Genomic DNA, 21,143 nt, shown 5'->3' on the forward strand with positions numbered 1-21,143 from the left:
GGGCGAATTCTGCGAGCGGGGCAGGACTGAAGGGAGAAGTACAGAGACGGAGCCGCGCGGGTGCAGGATGCAGACCTAGCTCAGTGCTCCGAGCTCACTGCATCCCGGAACTACAGCAGCTGTGGGAGAGGAAAGAACTTGGACTGCTAGGGCTCCGCTTACGGCCCACAGGGCTGAGGGGGCAGCATATAACAAGGCTGAATCCAATGCTCACGGCACAGACCTCGGAGAAAAGACTGAGGAAAGAAGGCTGAAAACGGTGGTTTAAGCCCTCACTGCCGAGCAGAGAATGGAAGCCGTAGGCACTGAGACTAGCTGTCCCCTCTCTACCCTCCCAGACCTCACCCCACCCTCACCTGCCCCATGCTAGAAGTGGAACAGTAGCAGTGTCAGACCAAAATAACAGAATATTTGCAGTTCTGAGAACTGTGGTCCACAGACACAGACTCGCAGCACAACTAATTCCGGCAAAGGGGAGGGAGAGGTGGAAGAAGGACTAACTGTGGTAGTGGTGGTGGTTGCTGCCATTGCTCTGGCTGCCTCTCACAACTCACCCCGCCCCTGGCCCCACCTATGCGGGTGGATCCCTGCAGGAGTAAACAGAACTGCTGAAACACATGGGGTGAACTATTAACAGAGGAGAAGCCCACCCTTCAAGGGAATCCCCCCACTGTGTGAGAAGTTAGAATAGTGCAGAGAAAACATAACACTACAGTGTGAAAGAGGAAAAAGGCTGAAGTCGGAGAGAAAATACAACATTCTACAAATACATATTGGAAAACAAAAGAAGACCTCTTCCTGCCAACCTGTTCCAGAAACCACTCCTGTAGATGTCTAGGAAGAGAAATAATAAATCAGTAATGGCCGAGAATAACCAAGGCAACAAGACAGCTCAGAAAGAAAGTGAAATGTCTCCAGAAAATGACCTTAAAGACATGGAAATGTGTGACTTAAATGACAGAGAATTCAAGATTGCAGTTCTGAAAAAACTCAACAAGATGCAAGAAAACACAGACAGGCAGTTTAATGAATTCAGAAACACAATCAAAGAACAACATGAACATTTTACCAAAGAAATTGAAATTTTAAAAAGAACGAAATGGAATTTCTGGAGATTAAGAACTCAGTAGAAGAAATGAAGAATGAAATAGCCAGCTTAGGTAGTAGAGTTGACTAGATGGAGGAAAGAATCAGTCACATTGAAGATAGAAACCTAGAAATGATATGGATGGAAGAAGAAAGAGACTTGAGACTTACAAGAAATGAAAGAATTCTACAAGAACTTTCTGACTCCATCAGAAAGAATATATAAGAATATAAGAATAATGGGCACATCAGAAGAAGAAGAAAGAGAGAAGGGAACAGAGAGAATATTCAAACAAATAGTTGAGGAGAACTTCCCAAACTTGTGGAAAGAACTGGATCCTTGAATCCAAGAAGCAAATAGAAGACCTAATTACCTCAACCCCAACAGGCCTTCTCCAAGGCACACTGTATTGAAGCTGTCTAAAATCAAAGAAAGAATCCTCAAGGTAGCCAGGGAAGATGGTAACCTACAAAGGAAAGCCCATTAGATTATCATCAGATTTTTCAGCAGAAACTCTACAAGCCAGGAGGGAGGAAGTCGAACCAAATATTCAAATTACTGAAAGAGAAATTATGAGCCAAGAATAGTATACCCAGCTAAGATATCCTTTAGATACGAAGGAGGAATAAAGACCTTTCCAGACATACAGAAGCTGAGGAAATTTTCTAATACATGACCTGCTCTACAAGAAATATTAAAGGAGGCTATTCAATCACCATCAACAGGGACAATTTGTGGCAACCAAAACATAAAAAGGGGGAAAGTAAAGGCCTGAACCGGAATATGGGAATGGAGAAAGTCAGCATGCTGAAGAAGATGGAATACTCCAAATATCAAACTTTCTTTTACATAAATTTAATAGTAATCGCTCAAAAAAAAAAATCCAGAACTGAAACATATACTGTAATAAAAGAAGAAACAGAGGGAAAAATCATAGAATACCACCACACAGAAATAATAGACAACAACAAAAGGCAAAGAAACAATGAAGACACAGTCTTCCCAGAAAACTAAAGATAGAATGATAGGAAATCCTCACATATCAATAATCAACCTAAATGTAAATGGACTGAACTCACCAATAAAAAGGCACAGACTAGCAGATTGGATCAAAAAACTAAACCCAAGCATATGCTGTCTCCAACAGACACATCTCAGCTACAAGAACAAGCATAGACTCAAAGTGAAAGGGTGGAAATTGACACTCCAAGCAAATGGTACCCAGAGAAAATCAGGTGTAGTCATAATGATATCAGATGAAACAGACTTCAGGGTGAAAAACGTACCAAGAGACAAAGATGGACATTTCATAATGGTAAAGGGGACTATACAACAAGAAGACATAACAGTCATCAATACTTATGCCTTCAATCAGGGAGCACTGAAATAAACCAAGCAACTACTAACAGGACTAAAGGGAGAAATTGACCAAAACACAATTATACTAGGGGACCTAAATACATCATTGACAAATATGGATAGAGCATACAAACAGAAAATAAATAACGAAATAACACCCCTAAATGACACGTTAGATGAAATGGACATAATTGACATTTATAGAGCACTTCATCCTAAAACATCGGACCACATTTTTTTCCAGTGTACATGGAACATTCTCAAGGATAGACCATATATTGGGACATAAAACAAGCCTCAGCAAATTTAAGAAAATTGACAAGCATATTCTCTGATCACAAGGCTTTGAAATTAGATATCAACTTAAAAAGCAAAGCAGGAAAACACACAAATACATGGAGATTAAACAACATACTTTTAGAGAACGACCAGGTCAAAGAAGAAATTAGAGGAGAGATCAAAAGATACATAGAAACAAATGACAATGAAAATACATCCTACCAAAATTTTTGGGATGCCGCGAAAGCAGCTTTAAGAGGGAAATTTATAATATCATTACAGGCCTATCTCAAGAAACAAGAAAAATCCCAAATAAAGGACCTCATGTTACACCTTAAAGGACTAGAAAAAGAAGAACAAGCGAAACCCAAGGTCAGCAGAAGAAAGGAGATAACAAAAATCAGAGCAGAACTAAATGAAATAGAGAACAAAAAGACAACAGAAAAAATTAATGTGACAAAGAGCTGGTTCTTTGAAAAGATTAACAAAATTGACAAACCCTTTGCTAGACTCACTAAGATAAGAAGAGAGAAGACACTAATTAACAAAATCAGAAATGAAAAAGGGGAAGTTATCACGGACACAACAGAAATATAAAGGATCATCCAAGAATACTATGAAGGACTATATGCCACCAAATTCAATAACCTAGAAGAAATGGACAAGTTCTTAGAAACATATAGCCTTCCAAGGCTGAACCATGAAGAACTGGAAAATCTAAACAGACCGATCACCAGTAACGAAATTGAATCAGTCATCCAAAACCTTCCCAAAAGCAAAAGTCCTGGACCAGATGGCTTCACTAGTGAATTCTACCAAACCTTCAAAGAGGATCTAATACCAATCCTGCTCAAACTCTTCCAAAAAATTGAAGAAGAGTCAGTACTCCCTAACTCAATTTATGAGGCCAACATTACCCTGATACCAAAACCTGGTAAGGACAACACAAAAAAAGAAAACTACAGACCTATATCTCTGATGAATACAGATGCAAAAATCCTAAACAAAATTCTAGCAAATCGACTACAACAATGCATTAAAAAGATTATTCACCACGACCAAATGGGGTTCATCCCCAGGGCACAAGGAAGGTTCAACATCTGCCAATCCATCAATGTGATACATCACATAAACGAAATAAAGGACAAAAATCATATGATTATATCAATTGACGCAGAAAAAGCATTTGACAAGATGCAACATCCATTTATGATTAAAACACTTAAAAAATAGGTATAGAAGGAAAATACCTTAACATAATAAAGGCCACATATGACAAGCCCTCAGCTAATCTCATAATTAATGGTGAAAAACTGAAGCCCTTTGCTCTATGTTCAGGAACATGACAGGGCTGTCCCCTTATCACCTCTGCTTTTCAACATAGTGTTGGAAGTCCTTGCCATAGCAATCAGGCAAGAGAAAGAAATAAAAGGCATCCAAATTGGGAATGAAGAAGTTAAATTATCACTCTTTGCAGATGACATGATGTTATATACAGAAAACTCTAAAGACTCCACCAAAATGCTATTAGAAATAATCAACGAATACAGTAAAGTTGCTGGCTACAAAATCAACGTACAAAAATCCATTACATTCCTATACACTAACAATGAAATCTCAGAAAAAGAAATACAAAAAAAGATTCCTTTTGCAATTGCAGCAAAAAGAATAAAATACCTAGGAATAAACTAAACCAAGGATGTGAAGGATCTATATGATGAAAACTATAACATTTTTAAAAGAAATTGAGAAAGACACAAAGAAATGGAAAGATATTCCGGGCTCATGGATTGGAAAAATCAACATAGTTAAAATGGCCGTATTACCCAAAGCAATATACAGATTTAATGCAATCCCCATCAAAATCCCAATGGCATTTTTTAAAGAAACAGAACAAAAAATCATCAGAGTTGTTTGGAACCACAAAAGACCCCAAATAGCAAATAGACATATGGAAAAATGCTCAACATCACTAATCATCAGAGAAATGCAAATAAAAACCACAATGAGATATCACCTCACCCCAGTCAGAATGGCTATCATCAACAAGACAAACAGTAACAAGTGTTGGAGAGGCTGTGGAGAAAAAGGAACCCTTATACACTGTTGTGGGAATGCAGACTGGAGCAGCCACTATGGAAGGCAGTGTGGAGGTTCCTCAAAAAATTACAAATAGAATTACCATATGACCCAGCAATCCCTCTCCTGGGTATCTACCCAAAAAACCTGAAAACATTTATACATAAAGACAAGAGTGCTCCCATATTCATTGCAGCTTTATGTACGGTGGCCAAGACATGGAAACAATCAAAATGTCCTTCAATAGATGAATGGATAAAGAAGTTGTGGTATATATACACAATGGAATACTATTCAGTGGTAAGAAAAGATGAAATAGAACCATTTGTGACAACATGGATGGATCTTGAGATTATAATGCTAAGCGAAACAGGTCAGACTGAAAATGCTGTTTGTTAATAGCCTATATAAGTTTTCGTTATTTTTCAATACTACAAGCAACAAATCACAAGTTCTTGTAGTGAATTACAAACTTGTTATCACTTGGTTTATGGAGAACATATAGGGAAAAATGGATTTTGCATTGTGTTTTCCCAAAATTAATTTCTATCTTGTTTATAATCTCCTTTTATTAAAAAAAAGATTATTTGTTTTAAGACTGACTTCTGCTATATGTTTTTCTCAAATGGGCCAAAATAGAAGAGTAACTCTGGTATATGTGACAAGGCAAAATGTCATTTAAATTAATATGTTACAACCTTTCTTTACAAGAGAAACTTCATATGCCCACCCAAACAACTCCAGGAAAACCAGTCTAGTGTACACTCCAACAGGCTGACATTTTGTTACATGTGAAAAGTGTTTTAATAGAAATTGTGGTACATTTATACAATGGAATATTACTCTGCCATAAAAAGAATGAAATCTTACCATTTGCAACAACATAGATGAACCTAGAGGGTATTATGCTAAGTGAAATAAGTCAGACAGAAAAAGACAAATATCACATGATCTCACTTATATGTGGAACCTAAAGAACAGAATAAACATCATCCTCAATGGGGAAAAGCTAAAAGCATTCCCCTGAAGATCAGGAACAAGACAAGAATGCCCACTTTCATTCAACATAGTACTGGAAGTTCTAGCTACAGCAATCAGACAAGAAAAAGAAATAAAAGGCATCCAAATCGAAAGGAAGGAAATAAAATTGACATTATTTGCAGATGACATGATACTACCGTGTTTCCCTGAAAATAAGACCTTGCTGGACCATCAGCTCCAATGCATCTTTTGGAGCAAAAATTAATATAAGACTTGGTCTTATTTTACTATAAGACCCAGTTTTATACAACATAATATAATACCAGGTCTTATATTAATTTTTGCTCCAAAAGATGCATTAGAGCTGTTGGTCTGGCTAGGTCTTATTTTGGAGGAAACATGGTATATAAAGAGAACCCCAAAGAATCCACTGAAAAACTATTAGAACTGATAAATGAATGTAGTAAAGTAGCAGGATACAAAATTAATATTCAGAAATCAGCTGCATTTGTATATACAAATAACAAACTATCAAAAGAAGAAATCAAGGAAATAATCCCATTTGCATTTGCTTCAAAAACAATAAAATAGTTAGGAATAAATTTAACCAAGGGAGTAGAAAAACTGTATTCGGAAAATTATAAGACACTGAGGACAGAAATTAAAAGAAGATACAAATAAATGGAAATATATACCATGCTCATGGATAGGAAGAATATAGTTAAAATTTCCATACTACCTAAGGCAATATATAGATTCAATGCAATCCCTATCAAATTACCAATGAGATTTTTCACAGAACCGGAACAAATAATCATAAAATTTATATGGAACCATAAAAGACCCCAAATAGCCACGGCAATCTTGAGAAATAAGAACAAAATTGGAGGTATCACGCTACTTGACATCAAATCATACTACAAGGCTATTGTAATCAAAACAGCATAGTATTAGCATAAAAAAAGACACATAGGTCAATGGAACAGAATAGAGAGCCCCCAAATAAATCCATGCCTCTATGGTCATTTAATCGATGGCAATGGAAGCAAGAATTTACATTGGGGTAAAGACAGTCTATTTAATAAATGGTGCTGAGAAAAGTAGACACACATGCAAAAAAATGAAACTGGACCACCTTCTTATGCCACATACAAAAATAAATTCAAAATGGATTAAAGACTTAAATGTAAAACCCAGAATCATAAAACTCCTAGAAGAAAACATAGGAGGTAAATTCGCAGACATTACCTTTAGTACTATTTTTACTGATATATAGCCTCAGGCAAGGGAAGCAAAAAAAAAAACATAAACATCAGACTATATCAAACTAAAAAATTTTTTACAGCAAAGGAAACCATCAATAAAACAAAAAGACATCCTACTGAATAGAAGATATTTGCCAGTGATACATCTGATAAGAGGTTAATATGCAAAATTTATTTTTAAAAAACTCATACAACTCAGCACCAAAAAAAAAACACAACCCAATTAAAAAATTGGCAGAAGACATGAAGAGACATTTCTCTAAAGAGGACATACAGATGGCCAACAGACAAATGAAAAGATGCTCCATGTCACTAGTCATTAGAGAAATGCAAACATAAACTACAATGAGATACCACCTCACTCCTATCAGAATGGCTATCATCAATAAATCAATAAACAACAAGTGTTGGTGAGGATGTAGAGAATAGAGAACCCTTGGGCACTGTTGGTGGTATTGTAGATTGGTGCAGCCACTATGGAAAACAGTTTGGAGGTTCTTTAAAAAAATTGAAAATGGATCTACCTTATGATCCAGCAATTCCACTTCTGGGTATTTATGCAAAGAAATCCAAAACATTAATTCAAAAAAAATATGCACCCCTTGGTTTATTGCAGCATTATTCACAATAGCTAAGATATGGAAACAACTGAAATGCCCATCGATAGACGATTGGATAAAGAAACTGTGGTACATTTATACAATGGAGTTTTACTCGAGCATAAAAAAGAATGAAATCTTACCATTTGCAACAACATGGATGGACCTAGAGAATATGATGCTAAGTGAAACAAGTTAAGTCAAACTGAGAAAGACAAATACCATATGATCTCACTTTCATGCGAGAATCTAAAGAACAAAAAAAATGAGCAAACAAAAAAGAAATAGACTCAGAGATACAGAGAAAAAAACTGATGGTTTCTAGATGGTAGAAGGGTAGGGATGGGGGAGAAGGTGAAGGGATTAGAAAATACAAATTAGTAGTCACAATATAGTCATGAGGATATGAAATACAATATGGGGAATATAATCAATAATGTTGTAAAGATTATGTTGGATACCAGAAGGGTACTGGACTTATCAGGGGGATCACTTCATGGATTGTGTGGATGTCTGACCACTAAAATATACACTTGAGGATGAAGTAGAATAATATTCAATGTCAACTAAAATTAAACATATATATATATATATATATATATATATATATATATGTATATAGTCACGGGATGTAAAGTACAGCATGGGGAATATAGTCAATGGTATTGTAACAGCTATATTCAATGTTAGAGGTGTAGTAGACTGGGCGGGTTATCACTTTGTGAGGGGTGTAAATGTCTATTACATTGTACAACTGAAACTAATATAAACAAATACATAAATAAACAAACAAATAAACAAATAACAGAATAAATGAACAAACACATCAGAAATAGACTCATAGACAAAGAACACACTGATGGTTGCTAGATGGGAGAGGGTTGGGGGGAATAAGTGAGAAAGGTGAAGGGATTAGGAAGCACAAATTGGTAGTTACAGAATAGTCACGGGGATGTGAAGTGCAGGATGGGGATATAGTCAAAAATATTTAAAACTGTGTGTGGTGTTAGATGGGTGCTGGACTTGACAGGGAGATCACTTTCTAAGTTATATGGATGCCTAGCCTCTGTGCTATACACCTGAAACTAATATAAACTAGTATTGAATGTCAACTATAATTTAAATACACACACACACACACACACACACAGTCACCGGATGTGAAATACAGAAACACAGCATAAGGAATATAATCAGTGGTATTATAATAGCTATCTACAGTGTCAGAGGGGTAGTAGATTGGGGGTTATCACTTTGTGAGGGGTCTAATAATTATGCTGTTTTGTACACCTGGAATTAATTTTTTAAAAGTATTTGCAATACATGAGACATTTTAGATCTTTTCTCATCCAATCTGGTATTTAATTTGCTGGGAATTTCAGTTCATGTTTAAGTTCAAACTGTGTATTACTTATCTCAACCTTGTTTGATTCCAAATTTGTATTATTCATCAATTTGGTTTTCCTTCCTCAAAAAAAAAAAAATTAAGGGTGAAAAAAGGGAAAAAAATTAAATTCAATCTGGTCAATTTAGTTGCCTATTACACATTGAAGTTTAACAAATTACTGGCCTAAAAAGAAGGTTTGGGATTAAAACACAGCACAGCTACTAAGTTCTCTGAGAAACTTTTAACTTGTTTCATTCTGTGAACCTTCTCTCTTTATATTTTGTGTATTTTTTGCTACGTGAAGATACTATTTTTATCACTTATTTTTCTTAGTTTTGCTGTTTATATTTGAGTATCTATGTACACCATTTTACTTTGGATTCCTGGCACGGACAAAACACTGCAAATCTACCTTCTCCCCAAATGCAAAACATGAATATAAAGAGGGAAAAAATTACTAACAGCATAATTTTCAAAATGTAATTTTCCCTACATCTATAAATATCTCAAAGAAATGAAAATCCTCTGGGAACCTAAAATTGGTCAAGGAAACAGATGTTTGAATTCTCCTAAGTATAGGACAGGTAATAAAGTTTCACAACAACAACAATTGCAACTAAAGTATATTTCAAAAAGATTGTCCATATTCCATTAGAATATTTGAAGGTAAAATATCTTTAACTTCTCCTACTTGGTAAGAATTTTTGAGGTTTTGAGGATTTTTAAAAATATAACTTTGTATTTTCTTCAGATATGTTATTATGGACTCGGAAAAATTATATACCTAAGAATTATGGGAATTATATTTTGGCACATAATTATGCTTCTTTTCAGTACTTTAACACATTTTGTTTTCTGTTATAGGTATTTTTCTGCATAGTGTATGCCCAACTAGTTAAGTGAATTGCAAGCAAAAAAACATAGTCTATTTCATGATTATTTCATCCATTATGCCCAATGTAGCACTCTACACATAGTAGCTTCTCAATAAATAGTGGTAAAGTGTGGAATTATTGAATAATCATGTAAAAAATTACTTGAAATAACAGTGAGGAGGAAGGCTATTTTATTCTTAATCATATTGTAATGAAGACTATTTTAAACTCTATGCAGTGATGATACACACAAATATTTAAAATATTTATGTGCCTCAACTTGACATAATTTCATGATAACTTGATGGCAATCACATTTAAATATATTAGAATATTTTTGTAATAATGATACTCTAGAATAGCAACTTTAATAGCTGGGGAAACATGTTAATGGCCATTAACCTGATAGAAACAGGGAACATTAAACAATTTTTCAGAAATCAATGTATAAGTTTAAACATTCTGCTATAATATTTATGAGCAAACTACCAATTAAAATTTATAAAATGCAAGCTATCAAATGTTTCAGTTGGGCAATAATTTAGACTGTATTTTATAATTTTTCCTGTGAACACATTAATGAACACTATATAAAAAAAGATTATTTTCTCCTTTAGTGTCTTTGGCTATTACAATTGAAATATCAAAATGAATTCTGCTGGAATGCCATCTTATACCATGGCAATCTTATAGAAGCCCTGATTATCAATCAATATATTAGTCAGTGAAAACAAAGTCATCTTTCTTACCTTCAGGACAGCTATGAATGGTACAAAGTTAGCTCTTTGTAGTCCATTTTTATAAAGATCTGAAAGAAAAAATTGTTATTAGCTTTTTATTTAACCTAAATCATAATATTAGCTTATATTTTAATGTGACAAATAAAGCTTTCTACTGATAAAAAAGATAAAGGAGCAAAATAGGAGAAAAATAACCAGGATTAATTCTATTCTGTTACTACACAAAATTTATTATCTTCTTAATAAGAGAAAACATCAACAATCAGAGAAAGAAGATCAAAAGGCATTCAATCAAATTAGCTTTAAAATACAATAAAAAGCAATTAAAAAAATTTGGAAGATACCACAAATGATCCTAAATAATAACCCAACATAAGAAAATGATATATTTAAAAGCATTTAATATTTGAATATATAGAATTCTGGGAAAGAAGTCATATTCTCTTTTTCTTAACATATGATACAGTTCTCAGTACACAATTAAAAGTGTGTAATGAGATTAGCCTTTTAAGAAAACACATCAATACAACTGTTCATGTATTTGTATCAAAATTATATATTTGGCATTAAGGTAAATGACATTAAAACCAATTTGCTTTAAAAGAAATTGTCTCAAAATCAAAACTCCATTCTTAATAGGCCACAAATGTAATACAATTATATATCATAAACAGGTAGTATTTATTGCCTTAAAATAGTGTTTTATACATACATATGTGTCACAGTATATGTTCATACACAGGTACACATATATTATCAAGAGAAAACAGGTGGAAAGGGGCAACAAATTTTAAGTTTTGTATATTTTTCTTTAAAAATGGAGACTTCAAATATTCTCTCAAGAGGTTGAAGTTTTATTACATATAAAACATTCCGTTTAAAAATCAACTCTATACAGTAATGAGATTTTTAAAATAAAGTATTTATAAAAATGAGAACAAGTATAAAGTTTTCTAAATAATAAAAAATACAAATTAGCTTATGTGTCTCAATTTTTCTTAAAGTATTGTATTATGGGACTCTGTCTATATTTCTTTGTTTAGAGAAAATTTGATAACTAAGAAAGAATCAACCTCCACATTTACTTACAAAAATAAAATATGGTCATTAGGAAACATTTATTCTCTTTAGAAAAATATTCATCATAACATCATTATAGTGAAGAAAGTATTTGCATAAGCTCTTTGGCTAATTAAGCACTAGAGGCTTTGTTATTTAAATTTTTTATTTAGGTATATTATAAAAGATAATAAAGCTGACCAGGCTGTACGTATTTCAAAATTCAAAATTAAATGTTTTCTTTCCTATAATCAATACCTTGAATGATTAAAATAGGGGAAATGTAGAGTTTCAAGTTAGGTATTTTCATAGTCTTCCATAATTACCAAGTTTCTGTGGAAGAAAAAATGTTGATACCTTATAAGAGTTGACCAGCCATGGACGGGGGTGGGGATGGGGGAGAAGGTAAAAGGATTAGAAAGGACAAATTAGTAATCACAATATAGTCACGGGGATGTGAAATACAGTTTGGGTAACATAATCAATAAAGTTGTAAAGATTTTATAGGAGGTCAGATGGGCACTTGTCTTATTAGGGAGACAACTTCATGGGCTGTGTAAATGTCTGACCACTATGCTGTACACCTGAAGCTGAAGCTGAATAATATTGAATGTCAACTATAATTAAATATATATACTATATAAATAGTCACAGGATGCGAAGTACAGCATAGGGAATAGAGTCAATTGAATTTTAACAGCTATATATAATATCAGAGGGGTTGTAGATTGTGGCGGGGTGTATCACTTTGTGAGGGGTATAAATGTCTATCACATTGTTTTGTACACCTGATACTAATAAAAAAAATAACATAAAATACCCTGTCCTTTATTCATAATAACTATTCATGACAGCTAAGAACTGCAACTTTGTTTATAATAGCCAAAAACTGCAAGCAATCCAAAAATCCAACAGGTGAATGGATAAATTGGCATATTACAATGAAATACTACTCAGAAATAAAAAGGGTAAACTATTCACACACATAAAAAAATAGATGAATCTCAAAATAATTATGCAGTAAAAAAGGTCAAAACAAAAAAGAAAGAAATGAGCATACTGTGTGATTTCACTTATACAAAACTAGAAAAAAGCCAACCAATCTATAGTAACAGAAAGCAAATTAGCAGCTGCCTATAAAAGGGGGATGTGGGGCAGGGATGGCAGGGAAAGACAAAAAAAGGGATGAGGAAAGTTTGGGTGCAATGGAAATGTTCATTATATTGTTTGTGGTGGTGATTTTAAAGATATAGATATATATATGCTTCAATATTTACTTTATGTTTTTTAATTATTGGGGAATATTGGGGAACAATGTGTTTTTCCAGGATGTCAAGTTGTTGTTTTTTTCAATCTAGTTGTAGGGGACGAAGCTCAGCTCCAAGCCAAGTCGTTGTTGCCAATCTAATCCTGGAGGGCACAGCTCACTGGCCCATGTTGGACTTGAACTGGCGACCTTGTTATTCTGAGCACCACGCTCCATCCACTGAGCAAACCAGCCGCCGGTATGCTTCAATATTGTTTAAACTGTATCCTTTAAATTGTATGTCAATTATGACTCAACAAGTTCTTTTAAAATGTATTGGGTTCACTGACACATAATGCGATACATAGATAATGTATTATAGAATTGTATACTTAAAACCTATGTAGTTTTGTTGACCATTGTCACTCCAATAAATTTTAAGTAAAAAATGAATATTACAGTCTTAAAAAAATTATTGGGGAAGAATATACAACATTAGTGAATATCAAAGAACACAATGTTATAGAATTAAAATTAAGATATTACACAAATGAAAGTTTACCTGTGTTAAGATAAATCTCAAAATAATTATGCAGTGAAAAAGGTCAAACCAAAAAAAAAAATGAAAGAAAGAAATGAGCATACTGTGTGATTCCATTTATACAAAACTAGAAAAAAAGCCAACCAATCTATAGTAACAGAAAGCAAATCAGCGGCTGCCTATAAAAGGGGGACGTGGGCAGGGATTGCAGGGAAAGACAAAAAAAGGGATGAGGAAAGTTTGGAAATCTTTTAATCAAGAATATTACAAGTGGGCCTTTACATCTCTCTTTGCCATTAACCTATGAAAAGGAACATGCTTGTTAAGTTACATCTCAGAGCCTTATATGCCCATTAAAGAGATATTATTCCATGAGTCTAAACTATTGTCCATTGTCACATTGTGTTCTTTGATATTCACTAAAGTTGTGTATTCTTCCCCAATAATTTTTTAAAGACTATAATGTACATTTTTTACTTAAAATTTATTGGAGTGACAATGGACAATGGTTTAGACTCATGGAATAATATCTCTTTAATGGGCATATAAGGCTCTGAGATGTAACTTAACAAGCATGTTCATTTTCGTAGGTTAATGGCAAAGAGAGATGTAAAGGCCCACTTGTAATATTCTTGATTAAAAGATTTCCACTCATCAGCAAAGTTAAAGTAGAATAACAATGCCTTTAAGTGTTCAAGATTTAACTTTTTAAAGGGTGAGCCTAAAAAACAACAGCCTTTATAAGTATATATAGTTCAAACTTTATGCTCTGAAAAGTATTTTCTAAACAAAATTCTAAACAGAATTCATTTGTCTTGAAAACCTTTAAGTCTTTATAAGACACTTAAGTGAAAAACGACAGTACTCGTTAAATTGAAGAGTTTCTTTTGCAATTCAAATAATATGCTAATTATCAATGCAATAGATCCATCTCCTGAAATGTGATTTAGCTACCAAAAAATTTTAATACTGGTTGCTTAATATTATTTTTCTTAGATGTAAAGATTTTATAATACATTTATATCAACGTTTGTCATTATTTACTAAATACTATCCAAAAATTCAACATAAGTTCTTGCCTACAATTTTTTAATTATCTGAACAGAACTAAATGAGCACTTGATATATAAGATAGAATACTGGAATTATGGGACATTCATTTTTTTGAGACTGGTGTAAGGACCTCTACATTCTCCACAGTGAATAACTATAATAATACTTACAAGATGAAATACATGCAAAGAGGATTTTTAAAGTAATTACAAGGAACTACAGAAATACTTTGGAAATGCACATGGATATGCAGATCTTTTCTTTAAAAATCCAAGTGTCAAAAGCAACAGAGGGTGAATAACATTTATTTATATAAATACATATTGGTTTAGAGTAAGGAAAACTTTCAAGACAGGTAATTAAAAGGAGCTTTCTTATAAATGAAGATAAAATAATTATATAGCTTTATGAAACCAATGTGATTTATCCTTCCAGGAGATTCTTCTTTTATAGAAGGTATAGATTAAAAGAAAATGGTACCTTTATAGAATTTAAGCAGCAACAGTTAATTATTTTTAAAAAATTAATTGGAGTTCAAACAGTATTTTACTAAATGTGTAGATAATATAGTTAATTAAATGTTACCCATTTCATGGTATACTATAATTTTATATTCAATTCAACATACATTCATAAATTCCTACTATGTGTCTACACTGAAATGAGTGATAAAGACAAAAGACAAATAAAAGGAGGAATTAAGATTTACAGAATGTCTACTAAGATCCAGGTAATATGCTGAGCACTGTACACAAATCATTAAAACCCTACAAAGTAAATTTTCTAACTACATTTTCCAGATAAACTAACACTCAGTTTTTAAAATAATTTGGGGAATTCCCAGCCAGTAATTGGTATACTAGGATAAAGTCAAGGTCTTATTTTAATAATGTTAAAAATTGTAGACTTTTCCAGAACTGTATTGCAACCTGTTGGGCTTATCACAGCTGACAGACACAACCAGACCATACCTATGAGAGTAAGTAAAAAAGAACAAAAAACACAGTACAAGCATAATACACAGAGCAAGAAGCTAGTCATTTTGATCGGGGTTGGGGTTCAAAGGCAGCTTTACAAAGGCAGCAACAGGACCAGAAAAGTGGGTGAACATAAGACTTTTAAAATTATTATCGAAACCTCTTGAAAATATAACTATTTAAAACAAAATTAATAATAATAATATATTGTGGGATTTATAACATATTTAGAAGTAAAATGTATAAAAACAATAGCACAAAGACTGCAAGGAGAGAAATGGGTCTATACTGGCCTAAGGTTCTTACACTATACTTTAAGTGGTATGTCACTTGAAGGTAATCTGTGGTCAGTTAAAGATATATCCTATAATCCCTAAAGCAAACCATAAAACCTTTTCTAAAACCTCATAAAAATAAAATTATAGAGTACATATTCTTGTGTGTATGGCTTCTTTAACTCAGCCTAATGTTTCTGAAATTCATCCATGCTGTTACATGCCCATTACTTTTGATGGTGAACAGTATTCAATTTTATAGAATATGCCAGTTTGTTTATCCATCTTTCAGTTGATAAATATCTGAGTTGTTTCTAGTTATTGGCTATTACAAATAAAGCTGCTGTAACCATTTTGTACAAGACTTTTTTCCAAAGTATGTCTTACACTTTACATCCCATCCACAGTGTCTGAGAGTTCTAGTTACTTCACATTCTCATAAGTATTTGGTTTTGCAAGTCTTTAATTTTAGTTTTTGTGGTGGGTATATAGCATGATGTTTCATTGTGCTTTTAATTTGCATTTACCTGATAACTATTGAAGACGAGCATATTTGCAGGTACCTACTAGCCAAAAGAAGTGCCTTTTCAAAATTGGGCCCAGTTGTTACTGGATTGTTTGTCTTTCCATTATTGACTTTTTGGATTTCTTTATATATTCTGGATACCACCCTTTGTCAAATATATGATTTACAAATCTTTTCTCCCAGTCTATGGCTTGCCTATTCATCTTATTAAGGTGCTTTTGGAGCAGCAGAAGTTTTTAATTTTGTTAAAGTCTAATTTATCAATTTTTATTTATTATTTAATTTTAATTTATCAATTTTTATTTTATTTATCAATTTTTATTTCTTTCTGTGACTTGTCTAAGAAACCTTTGCCTACCACCAAATCATTAGTCTCCATTGATTAACTGTTCTATCCTTATGCCAGTACCATATATCTTAATCATTGTAGCTTTATAGTAAGAATTAAAATCAGCCATTGTTTGTCTTCAAATTTGTCATCCTTTTTAAAGATTGTTTTGCTCATTCAAGGTACTTTTCATTTCCATATAAAGTTTAGAATCAACTTGTCAATTTCTGTCCCCCCCCAAAAAAAGCATGCTGGGGTTATGACTGTGATTGCACTGAATCTAAAAATTCAATTTGCAAAGAAGTAACCTTTTTACAATACGGAACGCTTCAATACAAGAAATATATTATTCCATTTATTTAGATCTTCTTAGTTTCTCCCAGCAATACTTTGTATTTTTCAGTGAAGCAGTATTACAGATTTTCTGCTAAATTTATTTCTAATGTATATTTTTGATGCTATTGTAAAAAGTTGTTTTATATCATTTTCTAATTATTTGCTACAAATATACAAAATATCATTGATTTTTGCATATTAACTTTGTAACCTGTGATTGCTAAATTAACATATTAGCTCTATGAACGTTTTTGGAGGTTTTGTAAACAGTGTCTTCTGCAAAGATAGACAGTTTTAGTTCTTCCTTTCCATGACTTACGTGCTTTGTTTTCTCGCCTTATTTCAATGACTAGGACATCTGACATGATGCTGGCGAGAAATGAGACAAGTAAGCATTCTTGCTTTGGTCCCTGTCTGAGAGGGAGCATGTTCAATATTTCACCATTAAACATATTTACTGGGTTTGGGTAGAAGGTTTGGTAGATGCTCTTTATCAGATTAAGGAAGTTTTTTTTCTTTTCCTACTTGGTGGGCTTTTTAAACAAAATGCTAACCCTAGCATTTAATAATGAATGGATCTTGTCACATGTTTTATCTGTATCTATTGAAATAATCATATTATTTTTATCCTTTATTCTGTTAACATAGTAGATGACACTGATTGATTTCAGACTTTAAATAAATTTTGTATTCCTAAGATAAACCCTACATGGTCATGATTGTATTATCATTTTTATATATTGCAAGATTTGTTTTGCTAATATTGTGTTATGAGAATTCTAGGAAATTATAGACTCCATTGGATCTTTTTTTTTTTAAGAACCATGAAAGAGAAACTTATAAAATGTTACATAAAATCTTGATTACAAAAATACTACCATCTATATACATATATATTCATTTTCAGTAAGGTCAAACACCAATGATATAGTTTTCATAGCAGGATTTTTTTTTTTTATAATAGGCACCAATGGACTTAAATATCTTGACTGGAGTCTTCAATGAGAGAACAGAGTTGCATATTTCTATTCTAGGAATCCTTTGTACCTGAAGAAGACCCAAAACCAGCCAAGCAAAAACTAGTGGCAAAGACCCCAACCCTTCTGTTAACTTTCAGAACTATTTCATGATCAAGTGTGAATGGCTGAGGGTGGTGAGTCAACAAAAGCTTTCACTTTGATTCTTAATGTTGTCTTGGGAGTCTGAAGCCCTTATTATTACCAGATGGGGTGCTGGTGTGAGTGGACGGAATTCTTCAACAAATTTCTTTAAGAGTTCATTTAAGTTCAGTGTGACTTTTGCACTTATCTCTACGAGAATCGTATGGATGAGTAAGTGCAGTCCTTAGCATCTCTTTCCATAACTTCCCTTTTGAGATAATAGCACTCTACTCCCTGCAATGTCAACAACAAAATTAATTAGATGGGCCTTGCTGACAAAGATCTCTTAATTGATTCCTTAAGTTGGAAATATTTCTTCTATTTGATATCATAAATGACTATAGCTGAAGCCAACTATAATAGTACATTTCTGGTAAGACAAAAAATCATTCTTGGGCAGCTATGTCCCACATTAGGAATTTATGTAGCTCATTTTGGTGCTAGACAAAAAGTGCCCTGCTATTGAACTGATCTGAGGCTCAAAACTATTTTCCACAAACCACCATATCATGCTTGATTTACCTACAACTGTAATCCCTAGCAGACAAACTCCGGTGCCGTGGCCCAGGAATCAGAGGCACAGGCCCACTGCTGCTATGACTTGAGGAAGAAAGGCTGAGCCCAGACAAGCATTCCCTAGAGTGGGGGGGGGGGGGTCACAGGGACGAGGGGTGCCTGACGCAGGCAATTTAATCTGACATTAATAAACCCATGTCAGCCTTTGTATTGTTACTGTTTGTATGATTTATCTTTTTGCATCAACTTACTTTCAATCTATGTTTATATTTAAATTACATCTCTTGATTATTTTTTAATCCATTCTGATGATCTCTACCTTTTAACTGCAATGTTTAGTTCATTAACATTTAATATTGAGGTCTATTATTTTATTTACTTTTGTCCCCTCTGTTTTGTTTCCTCTGTTCTTTTCCTGCCTTTTTATGGTTTGTTTGAATATATTTTAAAATTCCTTTTCAATTTGTCTATTGGTCTTTATTTTAGTTGTTATTCTAGGGATTCAATATGTAGCCTTAGATTTTCAAACTCTGCTTAGAATTAATATCATACCTCTTTCCCCCCAAAATGTAGAAACCTTGTATCCATATAAATCCATCTAAACTCCTCACTTAATCCTACTGCCATGATGTCATGAATCACATCTACGTACATTATGAACCCCACAAGACAATGTTATAATTTCACATAAAACAATCATTTCTATTTTTAGGAAATTAAAAAGAAACACCAGTTGCTTATATTTACCCCAAGATTTACCATGTCTGCGGCTCTTCATTTCTTCTTCAGGAGTCAAGTGTCTGTCTAGTATCATTTCCGTTGTACCTGAAGAACTTCATTTAGAATATCTTGTAGTGCAGGTCTGACGGTGATCAATTATTTTACTAAGTTGGTGCAAAAGTAATTGTGGTTTTTGCAATTATTCTTAACCCTTTAAACCACAATTACTTTTGCACCAACCTAATGGTTTTCTTTGAGCTCAGAATGTATTTGGTCTTCATTCTTTAAGAAAATTTTCACTGGATATAAAATTCTAGGTTGACAATTTTCCCCCAACATTTTAAAGATGTTTTTCCAATCTCTGGCCTCCATAGTGTCTAATGTAAGTCATCAGAATCTAATCATTGCTCCCCATTAGTAACGTCATTTTTCTCTGGCTGCTTTCTAGATCTTCTCTTTACCTTCAGTTTTTAGCAGTTTGACTCCAATATGCCCAAGCAGAGTTTTCTCGTATTATTCTGCTTGAAATTCACTGAGCTTCTTGGATCTGTAAATTGATGTCTTTCCCCAGATTGGAAAATTTTCAGTCGTTATTTCTTCAAAAGATTTTCTGCCCCATTCTCTCTCCTTGCCTTCTGAGATTCCGATCGGAAATATGTTAGAGTACTTGTTATGGCCTACAAATTGTGAAGGCTCTCTTTCTTTTCTATCATTTTTCTCTCTATTCTTCACATTGGATAATTTCAAGTTCTTTGGCTCTTTGCTCTGTTATCCACATTCTGCTACTAAGCTCATATCAAGTGAACTTTTACTTAAGTTCTTGCCTGTTTTAGTTCTAGAAATTAAATTTGGTAATTTTTATGGTTTCTATTTCTCTGCTGAGACTTCTTATCTTTTCATTTATTAGGAATATATTTTCTTTACCTCATTTCCTCAACAAAATTACAGTAATAATTGTTACTTTAAAGTCCTTATCTGCTAATTCCAATATATGTTATATTGGGGTTCATCTTGGTTTTTCTTTTTTCCTTGAGGATGGGTCATATTTTCCTCATTTGTCACTTTGAAACTATATCCTGGACCTGTGCATTCTGTTTCATTTTCTGAAGAGTGTTGATATTTCTGTTTTAGCAAAAAAATTGCCCTGATTAGACTCAAACTACAAACTCAAATATCACATCAGTACCTTGTCCTTGAAATCTACCCTGTAAATGTATGGTTCAGAGGTCAGTCACAGATTTGGGCAAGATTTATTCATAGAACTTGGGGCTACATCGATCTAGTTCTCTCTGGAATTTACTTTTCATTTTTCAGCAATAGTGTTTGCCCCAAACTCTGTCAGCTGGTTCTTCAGGCCAGATAACTGTAGGTTTTCCATCAGAATTTCAGATACCTGATGCGGCATTGACTTCACCTTGTCTAAAGCTGATAGCCGTTTAAAAAACAGGAAATTCTCTCCTTTTGGACCTCTTCCAAGTTTTGTCTCCTCTCTAGACTCTGCCTGCCTTTTTCCACTCTCTAGGACTTTCAGATAATTGTGTTATGTATTTTGTCCAGAATTTATTGTTGCTATCTGCAGGAAGGTCATTCAGCTAGGAGCTTACTCAGCCATAGCAGAAGTTTTAGTTTGTAACAGAGAAACTTAACCCACTTATATTTCCTGTCATTGACATGTCCGATCTTGTTTCATGCTTTTTATTCATACTTTTTTGCTGTTTTTTCTGCTTTCTAGTTTTTGCTATAAGGAATATTTTT

At 33.4% G+C, this 21,143-nt stretch overlaps 1 protein-coding gene across 6 annotated transcripts in view; it reads right to left on the reverse strand.

The window, feature by feature from the left end:
* The window catches only part of AFG1L (AFG1 like ATPase), a 182,773-nt gene that overhangs the window by 87,238 nt on the left and 74,392 nt on the right, over positions 1-21,143 (reverse strand). For all 6 annotated transcript variants that reach the window (XR_013993152.1, XR_013993153.1, XR_013993154.1 and 3 more), the window contains one exon: positions 10,661-10,719. Coding sequence is in view for 3 of the 6 variants with exons in the window: in XM_081045262.1 (XP_080901388.1) it covers positions 10,661-10,719 (59 nt within the window). In the remaining 3 variants the exon portion in view is untranslated. The remainder of the gene's footprint in view (positions 1-10,660; positions 10,720-21,143) is intronic.

The sequence above is a fragment of the Rhinolophus hipposideros genome, assembly GCF_964194185.1.
Source record: "Rhinolophus hipposideros genome assembly, chromosome: 3".
Taxonomy (NCBI): domain Eukaryota; kingdom Metazoa; phylum Chordata; class Mammalia; order Chiroptera; family Rhinolophidae; genus Rhinolophus; species Rhinolophus hipposideros.